General features: G+C 41.0%; 1 protein-coding gene across 4 annotated transcripts in view; it reads right to left on the minus strand.

Annotated features, from left to right (window-relative positions):
* Positions 1 to 20724, minus strand: part of ARMC2 (armadillo repeat containing 2) — a 98309-nt gene that overhangs the window by 27068 nt on the left and 50517 nt on the right. For all 4 annotated transcript variants that reach the window (XM_046677776.1, XM_046677774.1, XM_046677773.1 and 1 more), the window contains 3 exons: positions 19258 to 19481; positions 4717 to 4862; positions 869 to 968 (listed from right to left, as the gene is read on the minus strand). In XM_046677776.1, the coding sequence (XP_046533732.1) occupies positions 869 to 968; positions 4717 to 4862; positions 19258 to 19481 (470 nt within the window). The remainder of the gene's footprint in view (positions 1 to 868; positions 969 to 4716; positions 4863 to 19257; positions 19482 to 20724) is intronic.

Raw genomic sequence — 20724 nt, forward strand, 5'->3', positions numbered from 1 at the left:
GGGCTAATATAAACAAATATTCTTAGTATACACATAAATTATTTAGTTTGTAAACTTGTAAAATGTGATTTTGAAAATTTACTATATTTGAAATGAATACATACTGTATTTATGTATAAAATGTCTCACTAAAGAGTTGGTGTCACTTTAATTATTTATAAAGGTGAATAAAAGTAGACTGCATTTAATGAATATTCAAAACCTTATAATAAAAATTAATATTTGTATTAAGTATTATAGTTTTATTAAGGGAAGTCATTTGTGAGTTCATCCTTTTTTAAAACTATATACATTTTTGCCCAATCCATTAAAACAGAATTATTTCCTTTAACTGCTTACCTAGAAATTTGACCTTTTACATACAACAAGGTCAAAGAATTTCAGAGCAAGAAGAATCTTAGCATATATCGAGTGTAATGGGATCCCAGACTTTATTTTGCATCAGAAGTCCCCGTGGTTCTTGTTAAAGTGCAGATGGCCAGGTTGCTCCCCACCCCTCTGACTTAATAGGTCTGGGGTGGAGCCTGGCAATGACAAGTGCACCCCACCCCACCCCAAACATGACTTTCATGTAGGGGTCTATAGGTCGCTGAGAGGAACAATGCTGTGGAAATCCACCCGCCCACCTCCCTAAATCAGGAATCCTCCCCTACGACATCGACATTCTATTGAGGCCTTTTCTGCCTCACACTACTCCCTCCCCAACTCCTGAAGGTAACTCTCTGCCTCCTGGGGCAGCCCACTACACACCTAACGGAAGCTTCTAAGAGAAATCTGTACATTCAGAACATAAAGTCATTCAACATGGGCTTATACAAATACACTAATGCAAAGACACATTGAAAGATTAAATGCATGAAGAACTGACCTGCTTCTTCTGGTATTTGTTTATCAGAGTCAAAAACAAGGCATAACATCTGGAATAGTTGGCCAAGGCTACACAGCAGTCATGGTAAGAAGTAAGTTTGCTGCAGAAACGCCAAACGGGAAAATAAAAATAAACTTTGTTTTTCTATAAAATTCCAGTACACACAGTGTTACTTTTAAATGCAGACCTTCAAAGCATTTCCCAGTTCATAAAAAGGAGTCTAGAAATACTCCACACACCAGTGCAGAGAAGTCTCAAGGAGGTTTGCTGTCTGCTCTAGATTCTGGGGACATGGAGAGGGGAAATAAAATGAAGTCCTTTGAAAAATAGAAACCTGAAGACTGGCACACGTGTATATGATGTGAATTTACACCACGCATATGGTTCATAAAACACAAGCTAAGAAATTTACACAAAATCTGGTTGGACACCAGCCAGTAAATCCCCTGGAAACTTATCAGAAGTAAATGTTAAACTACTCGAATAGACTAGGCTGGTAGTGGTATACTGATATCAGGCAAAATAGACCGTAAAGCAAAAAGCCTTGAAAAGAGCTTTAAATTTTCTAAAGCAAGCAAACAAACAAAACCCACAAGGCAATACTCATGACCATATATCAAATTGGGAGATGTTCATAAATCGCTCATTAATTGATAGATTAATAGGTAAAACATCATCAACATTTTTAAAACTTAACCATGTTCCAGCCCTTAACAAGTCTTACTAAATTTTCAGAGAACTGGTGTCTCACAGATCACAATCTCTGGTCTAGTACAATTAAACTAGAAATCAATAAGAAAAAAACCATACTTTTGGGAATTGAAAAACACATAACTTATGAGTCAAAAAACCAAGAAAATAAAAAGACACTTAGATTTGAATAATAACAAAAAAATACTACAAAACAAATTTGGAGATGCAGCTAAAGCAGTATTTAGAGGAAAATTTATAGCCTTGAGGAGGCTGAAAAGACAGGAATTGAGTTTCTAACTAAAACAGAGGAAAAATATAATATATTCAGAGGAGTAAAGAAAGGGATTAATAAGGATGAGAACAGAAGGAATAAAATAGAAAACAAACACACAATAGAGTGGGCCAATAACTCTGTTGGTTCCTTTCAAAAACTGGCAAGATTGGCAAACCTTTGGCAAGACTGATCAAGAGAAAAAGAGAAACATCATAAATAATCAAAATTAGGGATCAACATCAACATCAACAACAAAGAAGCAGTGGAACACAGTGGTTAAATGTATGGATGCTAGAGCCAGACTAGCTGATTTGAATTGCAGCTCTATGATTTACTAGCTATGTGACCGTTGGAAAACTGCTGAACCTCTCTGTGCCTCAATTTATTCATATGTGAAATGAAGATAACAGTAATAGTACTTACCTTTTAAAGTTGTTATAATGAATAAATGAAGTAGTATTTGGAAAGTGCTCAGAATATTGCCTGGTATGTAGTAGGCACTATGTAAGTGTTTGTGAAATAAGTAAAAGAAATAAAAGGGGACATAATTAGAGATGAAACAGAGATTAAAGGAATAAGAGAATATTTGGAACAACCTTATATTGTTTGAAAACTTAGATAAAATGGACAAATTTCTAAAAAATATAACTTTTGCAAACTGGCCCAAGTAGAAATTGGAAATATGACTGGATATATAACCGTCAAAGAAAGTAAATCAGTAGTCAACAATATTCACACACACACCAGGATAAAATAGCTTTTCAAGCAAGTTCTACAAACTTTTCAAGAAACAGAGAAGTTTAATTTTCACAAATTCTTCTAGAAAAGAGAAAAAGTGGGAATACTTCCTAAATCATTTTAAGAGGCTGGTATAAATTTGACACTAAAACCAGGCAAGGACAATAGGAGAAAGGAAAAGTACAAGTCAATCTAACACATGACCACAGATGAAAAATCCTAAACAAAATATTAGTTAACCAAACCTAGCAATATACTATGGTTTAACATCAGAAAATCTATTAATGCAATTTACTACATTAATGAATTAAAAAAGAAAATCCACATAATCAAAATAGATTAAGGGTTAGCATTTGAGAAAATTTAGTATCCCATTAATGAGACAAAATTCTTCCTTAACCTTCTTAAGGGTATCTACAAAAACCTACAACAAATATTATTTCTAACTGGTAAAACTACAAAAATATTTCCTTTAAAGTCAAGAGAAAGGCAGCAAGCCCAACACTTACACAACTTTGAATGGGACATCCTAAGCAATGCAATAAGAAAGGGGTGGGGACAATAGGGAGAGTTGTAAGAATTGGAAAAAACCCAAAAGTTATTCTTATTTGCAGACAATTTGCATAGAAAATCCAAGAAAATCTATGGACAATGTTCATTGTCTAATGATCATCCAGATCCCTGAATACAAGACTAATAAGCAAACATGAATATTATTCATATACACCAGCAACAACCTCTTAGAATATAACTATTTAAAGATTATATTCATAATTGCAGCAAAAGCCATGAAGAAATAAACCCAGTAAAAGATGTGCAAAATATTTTTGGAGAAAATTACAAAATTTTATTGAAAGACATAAAAGAAGATATTATAAATGTTTATGGATAGAACACTCAATATCATAAAGATGTCAATTCTCCCCACGCCCACCCCAATTACTCTGCATTCTCAGCGTAGTTCCATGAAAAACCCCAAAGTCCAACTCATGGACCTTAGCTGATTCTCCAATTTTTAAGGAGAAGAAAAGAAGAATTTGGATCTTCTGTGGGATTCATCTTACCTTATAGCAAGACTTAAATTAAATCTGTAATACTAAAATCAGTGTGGTACTGGTCTAAGGATGGACGGAACAGAATGCCCAGAAACAGACCTACAAGTATATGGAGCCTTGTGCATGACTGAGCAGGCATTTAAAATGCATGAAAAAGGAGGGTGTATCCAATAAAAGGTGCTGGGACAATTGACTATCCACGTGGAAAAAAAATTAAATTGGATCCCTACATGCCACCATAAACAAAAATAAATTCTTTATGATTTTATGATGCTTCACAATGGGAGCAATTAAGTACCCAGAACACAGCTCAGGAAAGCGTGGTGCTAAAAGGTCAAATCTGGGCTCACATCCTCATACCGCGGTCAATCACCAATCAGTCTTCAGGAAAGTTCGTATTTCTTTTAACAACTACAATATTATAGTTCAAGAAACACCCAGGTCTTTTGAGAAGGATAATTATGTAAAAAATACCGGCAAAGAGCAGTGAGGGAGGAACATCAATGCATAATTTAAAGACAGTTCTGAAATTTAACAAGACCTTGCTTTGAGACAACCTGGCTTCAGATGGTCATCATTTCCAGAGTACAGTAAGCGTCAACTTGACTAGTCAATATGTGTGCTAAAGTTCAGTCAAACAACTGAAATACAATAACTGATTACAAATTAAGTCAGATCAGATTTTCTAAGCAATGCTCCCCTCTTTGAGTTAAAACCCTGCAGTATTGTTTCCAAGTGGACCAGAAAGTCTGCCATAGTTTGTGACATAGTTCTTTATCTCCAATAAGCTGAGAGGAAGATTGGTTCGTTTGTTTTGTAAAAACACTAGGATAACTCACAACTCACAAGCTTTGTTAAAGTAACTTACAATCAGTGAGTTTAGAATCACATTAGAAATACATAGGAAGTGGAGTCTTGGTTTAACTCATTTATTTTAAACTTGGGCCACTGGACTTACCTTTTCTTCTTGGTGAAGTAAAAAGCAAAAACAGGATTCCTCGCCAGTCACACCCACAAATATGAAAGATAACCACAAATCTGAGCATTAGCACTTTGGTAAGGCTACTTGGTTTTCCTAGTCTACGGACCTGAATATTCTGGCAATATTGGTGCAGACATCCTTGTCACCCGTGTGCTGTCCCATCGCCGTGCAGAGCTGGGGAAGGGCACTGATGCTCAGTAACTTACTTCTTGCTAGTGGCGAATCAACCAAGTTTCTCAATGTAGCAGTCATCTAGGATAAAAGCATGTTCACACCATTTTTTTAAGCTGGAAAATACAGCAACAGTAATCAGACCAGCACAATTCAATTCATCCCACAGGTTTCATTACGTCAGTAGCTAAACCAAGCTCCTGCCTTGCATTTCCTACCCGAGAACATGGGCATAGGCACATGTAGCATGAAATGAAAACCAAGAAATGAATATAAAGAAAGCCTACCTTGGTTCAAAGGTAGAGAATGGAATATTCATGTTAATAAGCAATTAGCACACCCAAACCCCAGGGTGAAACAAATCATCATCTGCGTTTGTTAGCAGTCATAAGATCTTCAATTGACCCTGCGACATGCCACATCTGTTCCACAGATTAGAAACTTCTCATTCCACATTTTTTCTTTTTCTTTGTTTTGGTGAGGAAGATTGTCCCTGGGATAACATCTGTGCCAATCTTCCTCTATTTTGTACGTGGGATGCTGCCACAGCATGGCTTGATGAGTGATGTGTAGGTCTGTGCCCAGGATCCGGACCCACAAACCCTGGGCTGCCAAAGCAGAGTGCATGAACCCAACTACTACACCACCAGGCTGGCCCTTCATTCTTCATTCTTATTGGTAGCATTAAATAACGCTGTGGCCGAAGAATATTTAAGATTGTTAGTCTCATTCTTTTCCACAAGGCAAGGATTGGTTTCTTGCAAATTTATCTTATTTTGTGAGAAATGTTCAGGAAAGCTATCCACTTTAGTCTTTGTCTAAAAGTGTAGAAGAGAACAATTTGGTAAATCCATAAAACTAATGTTGCCGTTATCTAAGAATGTTAACATGCAGCGTGATCTTTCCTGGTGGGATAGTACAGGCAGGCTCCTGGTTAAGAGAGTCACTCTGGAGTTGGACGGCCTCGTCAAATCTCAGCTCCACCACTCGCTAGCTTGGGTTAGTTAGTTCACCTCCCAGAGCGCATTTTTCTCATCATAAAGTGGGGATGGTGATAATTGCCTCCAAGTTGTGAGGATTCAATGAGATGAGATGTGTGCATGGCAGCAGCAGAGCCAATTACCTAAGAGGAGCTCAAAAATCGAGCGTCCCATCTCCACATTGGTTGTGGGACCTCACACCCAAACTGCAAAAGAAGAGAGATCACTGGCCTTGGAGTCAAATGATGGAGATTCAAGTCGCTAACCCCTTCCTCCTTATGTGACTGAGGCATTCACCCATTGCTCAACTTTCCCATTTCCTCGTCTGTGAAAAGGGAGTTACAATCTCTGCTCGCCTGGCAGGGTGGCTGTGTGTATCAAATGGAAAATATGGAACAATGTTTTTGTACACTGTGCAGCCAGTATGTAAATATAAAGCAAATTTGCATGTGTCTTTGACTAGTTTTCCTTTGTAACAACAGCAATACTCAGGGCCAGTCTTCTTCAGAAAAAAAGAGGAGGATTGGCAGATGTTGTTAGCTCAGGGCTAATCTTCCTCGGAAAAAAAAAAAAAAGATTTTAAAATAAAGCTGACCACCTTGAAAGCAGAGAAAGTAGAAATAATGTTTCAAATAAATGTGTACAAGTCTTTTGCAGTCAAATCAGTTATACAACAATTCAGTACACTTTTCCCTGAAAGCTTGAGTGTCTGAAACACTGGAGGGAAACCAGCTGCGTGAGCATTCCACTTAACCGCGGATCTGCAACGTAGTCTCCTAGGCGAAGCAATGGGTCCTCTGTGAAGGCTAATAAAACATGCTAGGCATTCCAGGCCATCACCACCATAAAATGGAAAATTCTCATCATCTGACCCTGGTTCTACCTGTTCTGCCTCTTCAGAGACAGCCCAGGCACTCGAGGGCTTCTGGTTCACATCAATCCAAGGATGACTCACCAGCTTTCCGACTCGGACACCAAAGAGCACAGATGCCCATGTGAGTCTTCATCTGATCCCAGGCAGACAGGGACCGTGGGAGACTGTGGAACACCCATTCACCCATTGTGCACACGAACAGTTCCTTTTCTCTGGTCCCCAAAGCTTCACAGATTGGGCATCTCCATATACAGTCATCTTCTGGTTGCCCACATCTAACCTCTAGCAGGGCACGTTGTCAGTAAGAAGGGACAGGAGTTTTCTTAGGAGCTGCCTTTTTTTTTTTTTTTTTTGCTGAGGAAGATTTGCCCTGAGCTAACATCTATGCCAACCTCCCTCTATTTTATATGTGGGTTGCTGCCACAGCATGTCTGATAAGTGGTGTAGGTCCGCGCCCAGGATCCAAATCTGCAAACCCAGGCTGCTGAAGCAGAGCACGCTGAACTTAACCACTAGGCCACGGGGCTAGCCCCCTCTTAAGAGCTTTTATTTTCTTGTTTCAACTTCAGTTTTTTCTCCCTCTCAACCCTTTTGCTCACCTCATAGAAAAACTTAAGATAGTTTAAGACTCTTTTGCCCCAAAAATGCAACTTTTATCAATGGCCCAAAATAAGAGTGGAAGCACACATTTACATGTCACACGTCCTGTGGTTTTTAAATCCCCATCCATTTAGTGCATATATCGTGTGTGGAGTGCACATAGTTGAGTGAGATAGGATACCTCAAATATTTGCAAATTTGTCAGTTGTGATACTGGTAGAATAACATGTGAAACACATACCGCACACTTGAAAAATACACAGCAACACTCAACATATGACGCCACCATCAACCCAGGTGCTCAAGCCCCAAACTTCAGAGACATCCCGGAACCCTGCATTTCTGCTTTCTGTCACCCTAAACCCTATTGGCTTTTTGTCCTTTGCTCCTAGGATGAGACTCTGTTTCCTGAGCATGGTCTCCGAGGCCCTGTATGATCTGATTCTTGCCAACGCCTCAAACTTCATTGCATAGCACATACGCCCTACCCACTACTTAATGCTGGGTTATTTAATGTTATGTTTTGTTGTCTGTCTACTCCTCTATACTAGAAGCTTCACTGACAGCATATATTTTGTCTTTTCACCACAGTGCCCCCAGGCCCAAATCCAGTGCCTGGCACACAATGGGTCTTCAATAACCACTTGTGGATGGAATGCATGGATGGATGAATACCTACAAAGACACGGTGTAAATAGAAAGGTTAGGATACCAGAAAACCATGCATTAATCAGGCAATACTTCTGAGGTAGTATTTTAAGATGATTTTAAAAGAATAGAGGAATAAAAAATAATGGATGAAAGAAAAACGGGCTTTCTGGAGGGAGACTGGTGCCCTGTGTACTCCCTGCTCTATTTCATTCATGACAGCAGCTCCTTCTTAGGCCCCTAGCTCCTCTCCTCTTTCTCTTCTCACATCTGACTAGTCACCCTTCCTACTTCTTTCCATCACTAGGGTTGCTGGTTCAGCTTAAGCCTGCTTCGTCTCTTTCCCAAACTCTACAGCCCCCTGCATGGACTCCTTCCACAGTCTCTCTCCTGTCCCATTCATCTCCCCATAGCAGCTCGCTGCTACCCAAGGCAGCATCTCAAAGCCCAACTCCCCTGATAAAAGACTTCCTCTGACTTCCGGTGCCCTATCGGACAAAATCCACATCCTAAAGGCTCTTTACTCTCTAAAATATAGTTTACCCCACTAGGCTCATCTCCTTCACCTCCCTTCCTCCCTTCCCTCTCCCCACCACACTGGCCATCTTTCAGACTCTGTACCACACACAATGTCCTGGTCCTTTCACAATTCCAAGCCTTTGAAACCATTTCCTCTGCCCAGAATGCCCTCATCCATCAAGCTCCTCCACCCCTTCTCCAACTCAGTCATCTGCCTGTTTTTCTGGACCCAGCTCAGGCTCACTTCTCTTCAAAGACTTTTCAGTGGTTGATCACTTCCTCTTCCAAGTTAACAAATCATCCTGTTCACGTCTGTATCACACCCATCGCATAATCATAACCGCTTGTTTTGTGTACCTTCTCTCTCACTGTGAGCTTCTCTAGTGTATAATTTGTCTTTTAATCCTCGTTATATTTGGAGGACAATAAATATGCCGATAAAAAGCTGACTGGACGAAACAGAAGGAGAAGGGGAGAGAGAGGACATGAGGAGGAGAAAGAAGGGAAGCAGGAGCTGAAGGGACAAGGGAGCCAGAAAAGGCTCTATCCCTTTAAGAAGCTTTTGGAAAGAAAGTGCCAAGGATTAGCAGAGGCCTGGTGGTAAACTGGAGCTTAAACCTTAACCCGAGGGAGGGAGGAGGATCAGGAGGAGGTCACCAGGCAGACGCAATAATGAAGGCCCCCCATTCTGAGACACTGGCAGTGAGCCACCGATCCCACTGCAGGGTGGGCGTGGGGCTGACTGCTGAGCACAGACAAGTGGCTTTTTCTGGGAAAAATGTAAAAAGATCAGTGGGAGGAGAGTCTAGCTAAATGCTGTGGTAACAGTCAAGGCAAATTCCAAGTCAACCCACTTAACTCGCAACCTTGCTCCAACTTTTAACAGAGATATATTTGCGGAAATCATTAATGAGCTGTGGACTCTGCAACAGAGCCTTTGTTTTCCACCCCCCCCCCAGGAAAGCCCACCCACTGGGCCTGCCCCCAAAGCAGGGGTTCACCAAAGTCCAAGATTTATGCCCGCAGAAATGTATCCGGCTCTTTCTTAACTTTCTAATTTATGTTATTCCCTACTCTAGTTAGATACGTACTTTTCTATTTTAACATATGTAATCTCTTAAGCCATCTCAAATATTTTATGACCAAAAAAGAAGTAAAAGCTAGATGCATACATAGATGCTTGTTTAGCTTCTAAAGGACTTACTGGAACAATTCCCAAACTCTTAACTGTCATCTCACTAAGAAATAGCAAACTGAAAAACATGAGTTTCAATTCTTATTTTCCCCCATCTCCGCATGTGCAGCCCCTTGGGACAGACACACTGAGTCAGAAGGCAACCAGTGGGAAGCAGAAAAAGGAGGAGACTATGGAATTGATAATCCTCAAAGAGAATTAATAAAATTTAAGTGTCCTTGCTTATTAGCAGTTGTTAGTTGATGTCTGGGACAAAAGGGGGGACCTACATTTTTGGTATATATCAAGGAAGAAACATTCTGGAGTGATTATGATTACTAATTTACTGCCGAAAAATGACTGAACTACACTCTACAGCTGTATGGTGCTCACTTTTTCTGAGCCAGCTTCTTTTCTCTGTTTCCCTAATTTCCTTGAGGTGCTGGGCCCCACCCTCGATCAGAATCTCCAGGTGAAACGCCTGGTTAGTCTGGCAAAGCTGTCTTATCTCACATTGAATGGCTTCGGACTCAAAATTTTCACTGTGCATTCAATACTAGGAGATCCATTTTAAAGGGAAAAATTATATTAAGAAGTGATTAGATAATTTATAAAGGCTCAAACAGCATTTTAGCACAACAAAACTAGAATTCAAAAGATTTCACAGCTATTTTTTCAAATTGGTTATAGGTACTTAATGATCAATTTCAAATTATGGTTTCAACTATTAATTAATGGAAAAGCCTTAGCAAACACAAGAAATCTTTTCTCAAAGTATTGAGGCCCTCGTGATTTAGATCACTGGACTTCAGAATGATGACACAGGCCCGGCAGCCGTGGCCACTTTTCCCGCATACTCTACTGCACTGAGGTGGGTGCAAGGTGGGTGGGCTGAGTGGGACACCTGAGCCTCCACATACTGCTCATTTCCTGAGTGGATGAGCCTCTCTTTTCCCTTTGCACTCTTCCTCCATCGGAGTCCTCAGTCCCCAGGGAACTCACCAGATTCTGCCCTAAAATGCATCCAGCCATCAGAGCAGCCCCAGATCAGAAGGGCTTGTAGCTCACAGCCCAGCACAGAACTCCAGCATCATAAGCTAAACAGGCTCTTTGGCTAGCCCAGGACCTTCCCCATCAATCACGACACTTCTCCTGGGAGAAACATTTTCCCAATTTCGAAAAATCAGCTTTCAGAGAAACCTTCGAAACATAATGCAATTGAAAGCTGTACCATTAATAGTTTGAAAGTTATTATGCTCCCTCTACCAAAATTAGCATCAAGATTCGGTTTTATTTATTTTTATACACTGGATGCTATTATGAAAAGGATTTGAGCAGCTACTTTATGGTTTATAAAGCTGTCTCATGAGTTTGATCTCATTTGCTCCCCAAACCAAGGCCTTGAGGCAGACAGGAAAGGTACCACGAGCCCCACCTTTCAGATGAGGAAACTGAAGCTCACCAGCTCCCAAGTAGGTGGGCGTCCTGGGCTCTTTCTCCTTGTTTGCTGTCTCCCCCACTCCATTTGGCTGTCTCTAAAAGCAGTCATTTTATTTCTCAATCATCTGGAATATCCATAACCAAAATCCCTTGAGCTTTATCTCAACTCAACTGCCAACTGCAAAAATGGTTCACTTCCCGCTGATGATGTGAAAGAATAAACACAGCCGCCAGAGACCACAAACAGTGTCAAATGATTTAAGACCAAAGCCACACCATTTTCCAACCTCAGCAAAACCATCTCCCTCTATTAATAAAAGCACATTCATTTTTTGGATTTGTGCCCAAGGGTGACCACGTATATGCCAAAACCAGAGCCTATGTGGTAACCCAAGAAGTTTCATATTGTCTCATATGTGATTAATACAGTTCTGGCTGAAACAAAAGAGACCAACAGCAAGATGCCACTATACACATGAAACCACTAGTACCAAAAATTCCTAAGCATTTCACTGGAGTTAAGATATATGCATATGAAAGTAATATTAATTCACAATCTTTGATAGTGCTGTGGCTGGCTATGGCGCCCATTTGGCACATTCCTACATCATGGGTGTCACACAGCAGCAGGAAATGGTTCTCTCCTCCTCGAACCCCCAACACCCTACCTTGAGATGGTATTTAACCTTTGCCTATGTTTATTATTGATTTTCCACTGACTGCCTCTATGTCAGTTACCTTGGTAAAATGAGTAGGTAGCCCATTCTTCTAGTTGTGGCTATTATATGTATCAGTACAGTTGAAATGTTGAACATCAGATGAGCTAAATAGAATGCCATGTGGTAAAAGAAGGAAAATGAGTCTGAAAAAGATACTGTCTTAAGAACTGCTAAGTAATAACTCTAATTTTTCACAATTACACGTTAAAGTTAGTGACATTTCTTCATTGCCACAACTAATGCATCTACAATGAAGAGATGAGGCTAAGGAGATAGGACAGCAATTGCAAAGCAAATGGTTCTCCCCAGAAACAGGAGGCAAAGGGATACTCATTTCCCATTCTTGATATTCCTTCCTTGTGAGGAGATATTCTTTTGCATAATACTCCCGGCCACGCTCCACCCCTCACTTCCTGATCGGTGAGCACAAGGTGTTCTCTGTTCCTCGAGGAGCAGGCGTGGCCTGTGACTGGGTGGGCAAATCGAATTTGGGGGGTCGGGATTAGAAAGATGCCTGCCTCAGCTATAAACTACATCCTCCAACCATGGTGATAACCTTCTCCCCGCTCCATCCGCCTCAGTCTCTCTTGTTTCCAAGTTCAAAACCCAAGGCATTCCATGTGTGAGTTCTCTGAGTCCCCCTAAATCTTCGGATGGGCTGTCCCTGGAGGATCCAAGGTGAACGTGAGTTGCCTAAATGCAGCCCTTTTCCAAGAAAGGGAAGAGTGGGCGCTGCCTGTTCTCTCAGGCCAGTTGGGTGAGTGAGTGGTTAGTTATACTGCTGGGTATTCCTTTCAGGAAGGAAGCCTCATAAGTAGAAAATTGCTGTCCCTGTCCCACTAACAAATCATTAAAAAACTAGCAAGCCTAATGACCAATACCAAAGCTTGCGACAAAAAACTTCATCTAATCTTGAAAATGATAGGCTAATAAGCAAAATAAGCCAGGCGTAGTACTCTAGCCAACTGTATTGTGCCCATATCGATTTCCCAGTTTTAATAACATACTATGGTTATGTACATGTCGCCTTTGGGAGAAGCTGGGTGGTGGGTACACAGGACCTCTCTATACTATTTTTGCAACATCTTGTGAATCCGTTCTTAGTTCAGAATAAAAATTAAAAAAAAAAAAAGCCAGACACCAGAAAGTACACACTGTATAAACCGTTTATATTAAATTCTAGAACAGGCAGAGCTTATCTATGGTGAAAGGGATCCGAAAAATGGTTCCCTTTGCGGGTAGGAGAGTAGGAATTAACCGGGAAGAGGTGGGAGGTGATAGAAATCTTCTGCATCTTGATGGGGGCGTGGGTTACACGGCTGTATGCTTTTGTCAGAACACTGAGCCCTGTCCCAACACCGGGGTACAAAGCCAAATGGACCATCAGGGCTCTTGAAGACACTGGTATCACGTGGCAGGGGAGGAGCAGAATACTTCTGTATTCATAGGAATGAACTTAGATCAGCCAAAGTGGGGAGTTTAGGGCTTAGAATTGTAAAAAAAAAAAAAAAAAAAAAAAAAAAAAAAAAAAAAATCAACTACATCAAAACATGTTTAGTTTAAAAATACAGAGATAAAGAAACCATGTAAGATGTAGCAGGAGCATGAACGGCTCGCTGCATGACCCCACCCCTCCTGCCAATCCAACTGCTCCATACAAAGTAGCAGAAGTCGTCTCTCGCTGGTGCTCTCTCCGCAGCATTTGCCAAAGCTGATCAATCTTTGCCTTCAAAATCTCTATTCTCTGTACATTGTCCTTCCTTCACTTTCTGGTCACTTCTTTTTCTCTTCCACGCCACAAATTTGACCATTTTGCAGAATCTGTCCTCAGCCCTCCTCCCTTCTTTCTACACTCTCCCCTTGAGGAAGTTCGCTGTCTTTCTTGACTTCAACGACCACCCCTCCATGTAGATGACCCCAGATCTCCCTTTTGGGCTTTACTTTCTCTGCTGAGCATGAGTTCATATTTCCAACTGCCTACTGGACAGCCCCACTCGGCTATTCTGCTGGCACCTTAAAGTTTTACATTAAGGCCAATTACATCATTTCCCTCCCTCCTCTCACCAAATCAGTTCCTGTATACCTCTCTACTTTCTAAAACTAATATTATAATTTTCTGAAGCGTGCAGGCTCAAAATGTCTGAGTCATCTCTCTTTGTTTAGTTCAGCTTCCTTCTCTCCAAACCTTAGAGCCAAAGCAAAGGAACAGAGCAGGGGTTGACAAGGGGTGGGGGACCAATCTTACTGAGAAACTTCCATTTAGAAAAAGAAAGAACATGACACTGGACGTGCACTGAGCAAGGAGTGGGGAAGATTAGGATTTGAAGGACCCACTTGGGAGATGCTTGCAGGCTTAGAAGCCAGAGAAATGAAAGAGGTGCAGGAGGAGGGGAGGGAAAGGAAACCACGTTTTCTGGGGCGCTGCACAACAGTTTCAACTTCAAAAATGTTATGTCTGAAGCAGGGAAAGAATATATTTCTCTAAGGATTGAACTCAGAATCAAATGGGTTAGGCTGTAAAGAAAAACGGTTGGACATACAAAGGAATCAAAAACATAGGAACATTAGCTCAAGTCAATCTGGGTTCTAGTAGTTGTATTATATACCTATAAATTATCTAACTGTAAATGTGAGTACCTTGAACTTTTCTTCAATTACAGTAAAGCAGCTTTGTACACGATATTCTCAAGACACAAGAGGACAAATGAGACACCAGGGAAATTTGGGCTTATTTGTGATAATGATGTATACAGAAGTCTCTTCTCCATTCCTCAGAAAGGGGGCATCATGGAGACCACACAGACTTTCTGATGGAGGTGTCTCCAGCAATTTTTCTCGCTCCTGTTATGGCTTCCTGACTGTCGGCCTTTAAAAGTCAGAGATGAACCCTAACATCTCCTGATAATCTATTCTAGATCAACACTGACAAATCCCTATTTCTGTCTGTGTCACCCCCTTGGGCGATGCAATTTGCTTCTGGCATTTAGAAGGCCTTGCCTGTGAGCCGGCCTATATTTCTCTTTTTCCAAGTTTTAGGGAGATTTCCCCAAATTCTAGTATTCTGGAATTTAGTGAACATGCACAATTAACCTTCTTTACTCTTCCAATTTTACAGACAAACTCACGTCTCCAGTTTTGCCAGACTGGGAGTGTTAATACTTCCACTTGGCACACAGGTGGTGGCCCCTCAGTTCCTCTGAGCATCAACCATCATCCCCTCAACAGTCTCAAGATGCTTAGGTATCTCACAGGCAGAAGTGAATGCAGCACCGAACATGTGGAAGCACCATGCTTTTGTAGAAGAATAAGGCAGAATAGTCTTATCTGGGCACAGGGATCACCAACACGTAGGCCCCTCCTGGCAGCCATCTTGTCCTCCACTGTCTTACTCACCACCCAGAACATGCCTAGCACAGAGTAGCCACTCCACAAACACTTGTGAAATCAGTGTCTCTTGATTTCAGCCACGTAGTGATAAATATATATGTATGCAGGTACGTATACGTAAGAAAGAACACAAAGAAAACCTTCAAAATCTCTACGCTTCAGTATTTTTCCCAGTAAGCAACCTCAGCTCACGGACTGTGGAGGAGCTTTTCTCTCACACCCATTCCTTGATCTCATTCCTTTGGCTCCATTATAATCAGTCTAAAATCTAGGAGCTGCAGCAACGCCTCTGAGTTGGGGCTACTGCAAGTGAAATCTTACCCTCCAATCTGTCCATACCACTGACACATTCTCCTCTCATCACTTTTCATCTTTTTGGTCTTTATCAGTTTAATATCTTGCACACATTCATCTTTCTGCCACTCTGAGCTCATTTCCTCTTCTCCACACTCTGACCTCCATCTGCTCCCTGTTGCTCCAAGTCCACACTCACAGCCTGGAGGTCGAGCCCCGTGACCGTAGCCTCTGATCTCACCTCCCAGGCCTCCCCGAGAGAAGCTCTCTACTCTGGACAGACCCACCTCTTCAGCATCCCAAAACACACCTTCTCCCTTTCTGCCAGTCTCCCCAATCCTACACAACCGTCAGGGTCCAGCCGCAGCTGTTTTCCACTCATTCGATGGCCTCCAACAGGCAGCTTTAGGGAAATAGGATGACTCGAGCACTGTGCCCGATGCTAGAACATACCAAGCTTTATAATAGGAGGTCCCTACGAAGTGAGCGAAAGCTACTGAGGTTCTCCAGGTTTTGCCAGACTGGGAGTGTTAATACTTCCACTTGGCAGACAGGTGGTGGCCCCTCAGTTCCTCTGAGCATCAACCATCATCCCCTCAACTGTCTCAAGATGCTATTAGGTATCTCACAGGCAGAAGTGAGAGGAAGTCACAGCCGTCCGATGTTGCCTGCCTTTATCTTTTTTGCTTTGCCGTGTTCTCTCTGGTTTACAGACATTACTTTATTAGTACAGCCATAAGTAATCTTTTTTCAATTGAACAAAGTTGCTTTAAAAAAATGCCTTGGGGGGGCTGGCCCTGTGGCCAAGTGGTTAAGTTCACGCGCTCCGCTGCAGGCGGCCCAGTGTTTCGTTGGTTCGAATCCTGGGCGCGGACATGGCACTGCTCATCAAACCACGCTGAGGCGGCGTCCCACATGCCACAACTAGAAGGACCCACAACGAAGAATACACAACTATGTACCGGGGGGCTTTGGGGAGAAAAAGGAAAAAAAAAAATTAAATTAAATAAATAAAATATATTTTAAAAAAAAAATGCCTTGGGGACCAGCCTGGTGGCACAGCAGTTAAGTTTGCACATTCCGCTTCGGCAGCCTGGGGTTCACCAGTTTAGATCCCGGGTGCAGATCTACACACTGCTTGTCAAGCCATGTGGTGGTAGGCACACCACATATAAAGCAGAGGAAGGTGGGCCTGGATGTTAGCAAAAGGCCAGTCTTCCTCAGCCAAAAAAAAAAAAAGAGGAGGCATGATAGCAGATGTTAGCTCAGGGCTAATCTTCCTCAACAAAAAAAAAAAAGAAAAAGAAAAAATGCCTCATGAGCCAGAGTTACCAGGTTCTGAAAGCTGGTGTAAACAAACTGTTCTGCACATGGCCAGATCTGTTTGGCTGAATTTACACACAAGCCGGCTAGTGTAAACCAGCCAGCACTACACACTCACAAGAGTAGAGATTTTCATCAGCTCTTGTAGTGAAGTTGTGTTGCTTACATTTCATCATTCATATGATACAAAACAGCTTTTCTTTGTTTTAATCAAATATGAGGGAATGTCTAGTTCAGGGAATTCTGCAAATGAAATAGCCTAAAACAATATCTCCTTCCTCCCCAAATCTGTAAACACACACACATAGTGACATTCGATAGTTGATGCCAATGGCGCTTGAGGACCACAGCGGGAGCACGTTCTCAGGTGGTGCCAATAATGGGCTCCCTGGATGTGGGATGCTGCCTGTGCTCCAGGGAGCAGCCTCAGGCCGTGTAAGCCCCACCCACACCAGAGCCTAGGCAGAGTGAGAGAAGGCTTTGCAGATGATGACAGAGCCTGGTGAGCAGCGGTGGGCAGCGAGGAGGAAGCTACACAGTGCCCCGCACCACAGCACCCCAGAAGGAGGCACGGATGTCAGGAAAGGAAGGGCATCTGACCTAGTGAGTCAGTTTGCACCTGAGGATGCTCAAGCAAAGAAAAGGGGAAAGAAAAGAGGAACATAGCAGGCAGCGCGCTGTACTCACTGGCATATCAGAGGTCCTAGTTCTTGATTTGATATATTTTTGGTCACAATAGTACTCATTGCTCCTTTATACCAACTGATTTTATTTATACTTTATGTATACATTATATATATTTATATATTACATATAAATGAATAATAAATATAAATAAATTTATGTATTTAAAAGTCAGATTTAAATTTATAAATCATATATATATAAATATACAATATAAAATGGGTTGGAAAGAGCTTTTTAAGTCAGACAAGAATTCTAGAAGCTGTTGCATAAAATTAAAAACAGAGTGGATATCTCAATAGGAGAATGATTGAGAATTGGAGGTATATCCTTGTCACAGAATATTATGCTGCCATTAAAAGGAATAAAATAAAACTACAGAGTTGACTCAAGAGGTTTTTACTATGTACTGTTAAACGAGAAAAGAGAATTGCATAGAATATCCCATTTTGAATACCTACGAGTGCACAGAGGTGCTGAGGGCACCAGTGCGAACAACGCTGGCTAACGGGGTGGACCAGAAGGAGAAACAAGGAAAGCAGGTGATGGAAAACAAGCTAAAACAACGATTAAAAATAAGAGGCTCCATGATCAAAAGCAAGAATCATATAAAATTATGCACATGTAAATATATGTATGCATAAAAAATACATGGAGGAATGGTTACTAAAATGTTGGAGGTGTGTTATCTCAGGGTGAAATATTTCAGGTGATTTTTACACTCTTCCTTATACTTTTCTGCATTTTAATAAGGAAATAGAATATGTAACCCAATATGTAACCCAAATAACTATTTCATTGAGGGAAAAATCTGAATAACTCAATAACACGGGCAGCGTGAAAATAATGTTTCTAAGACTTCCTAGCCAGAGGATGGCACATCCAGTAGAATTTTTAATCAGTCACGACTAAAAGAGGTTTCCATAATCTTTTTTCAAAATGGAGACAGACCACAAAGCCCAAAATTCATAATCATCACAAACACTTTAAGCATCTTTAAGGTGGGACCCAAATCTAATTTTTCACACACTTTCCCAAAGGTTTCAAGCACTCCGAGTGCTCAATCAATCCTCATTAACTGACAAGCACATTTCAAATCTCATGAATTATTACACGAAAGATGCTATTATCTGACATACAAATGCTATTAAAGAGTAAAATCTCATCTAAAAAAGAATATGAGAGCTGAGGCAGCTCCAATGAAAATAATTTAACTATGAAATTCAATCTGCCAGAGAAGAAGTAATAAAACTCTAACACGTGACTCATTTTTTCTTCCTGCCCTGGTCATAGTAAATGTACCCAGTGCTGTGACCTCTGTTCCTATAGTCACAGGCTCGCGTGTCCTCTACACACCCCCTCCATGACTGTCCGCTCAGTATCATTAACTGCTGTTTTTTATTGTAGATACAAGATTCGTGACATTAGCTCCCCATTATCGTGAACCATCTCTAGGCTAGGGTCGTCTTCAATGCTCTAAAGGCTAAAGCTCTGCCTGTTAAAATTCTGATTATAACATGCAATTGTTCTGCAGAGACGTGCTACTTTTTCATTCTTCCAGGCTTTCTCTGCAGGGGAGTGGAAATGAATGTCCACAAGCATGTGGAGAGCTGCTCTGTGAAAAGCCATGGAATAGCCTTTCCACGGGAAATGGGCACACACGGGGTGGAGGTGGGGCAGTGGCTGCTGCCTGTGATCCCTGAGGCAGGGCACCCCTTCTTGGCCGTAGGTAACAGACCACCTGTTCCCTGTTACATCCACCTGGCAGGTAACTGGTATTAGGTAACATGAAAGCTAATCTTACATATCTAACCTTTTCAAGTAAAGTACTTACTTGGACTAACAAGTGGCCTGAATTAGGCAAGCATGTACCATATTTCTTGGTGTTCTCATTTATTTGCTTTATCAAATTTATCAATATTTCCACAGCGCCTTTGCTGATCATTTCATTAAGAAATCCTGGATTTCCAGAAATGAATTTGAGAGTCCCCATACAGTATAAAAAAGCTTCGGTGTTAGTTTGTAGGTCTTCCTTTCCCAGCATCTCCAGTAATGATTCTGTCAGAAAGATGAATTATTACAAATGTATGAGTATAAGAGCTGGAGAGAGAGATATTAAAGCACTTGCATGTGAACAGCAAATACAATTTGTAAAATGTTAGTCATAACCTACATTCAAATGCTTGTTAGGGATTCTCATATGGTACAAGAGGAAAGCTTTCTTTTAGCTAAGACAAGTGTCTATGATGATAATGACAGCAAAAGGATGGGAAATTTAATATATAAATAAGAAAGTGTTCTTTTAATTAAATGCCATTCCTTACCTCTTACTAATATTTACCAACCTTTATTTTTGGTTACAAATATTTTGAGCTATTATAGAATAACTAATAATTAAAGCAATTTAAGAGTTAAATTTCAAAAAAACCATTAAGAATATACTAGTTGCTGTATGAATGGGAAATTAATCAAGATAGGCTTTTCTTTTTATTTTTTTGAGGAAGATTAGCCCTAAACTAACATCTGCCACCAATCCTCCTCCTTTTGCTGAGGAAGACTGGCCCTGAGCTAACATCCATGCCCATCTTCCTCTACTTTATACATGGGACGCCTGCCACAGCATGGCTTGACAAGCGGTGCCATGTCTGCACCTGGGATCCGAACCGGTGAACCCAGGGCTACCGAGAAGCAGAACGTGAAAACTTAACCGCTGTGCCACTGGGCCGGCCCTAGATAGGGTTTTCTAAAAAATCTCAATTGCCAGAGAAAGGAATACTTGGAATATAACATTGACCCTTTCCCTAGGCAACTTAAAAACATCCATCAAAGTAACATACAATTGCTAGATTTTAGGAGTAATCCAGGCAACTCTGATAAGGTTAACCATGCCTATCTCACATGTAACTTCATTAATGTCAATATGACCATTTGTCAGAATCTTCCTTTGTTTTTAGTCTATAATTCTCAATCAGCTGATTCAGTGCTAGATATTTCTTTCAGTACTGGCTTTGTCCCTGTCTGCTGTGGTAAAAAAATATATATATAAGAGATCATTTATCCTATTTGCAAGAAGAAGACTCAATGTATTTTCCTTGACCTCCCTTAGATCAGCCATACTAGTTCATAAAAGATTCCTATTTAGGTAATGATTTAAGCGTCTTAATTGTTCAAGGGAATATCAAGAATTAGTCATTATTAGCTAGATATTTAGAATGTAATAAAATTTCTCTACCTACATGTTTGAGACACTTTGATGTCACATTTCAACAACAGTTACATATGGCTTTCCAGCTTTAGCTAT

The sequence above is a fragment of the Equus quagga genome, chromosome 11 (genome assembly GCF_021613505.1).
Source record: "Equus quagga isolate Etosha38 chromosome 11, UCLA_HA_Equagga_1.0, whole genome shotgun sequence".
NCBI lineage: Eukaryota > Metazoa > Chordata > Mammalia > Perissodactyla > Equidae > Equus > Equus quagga.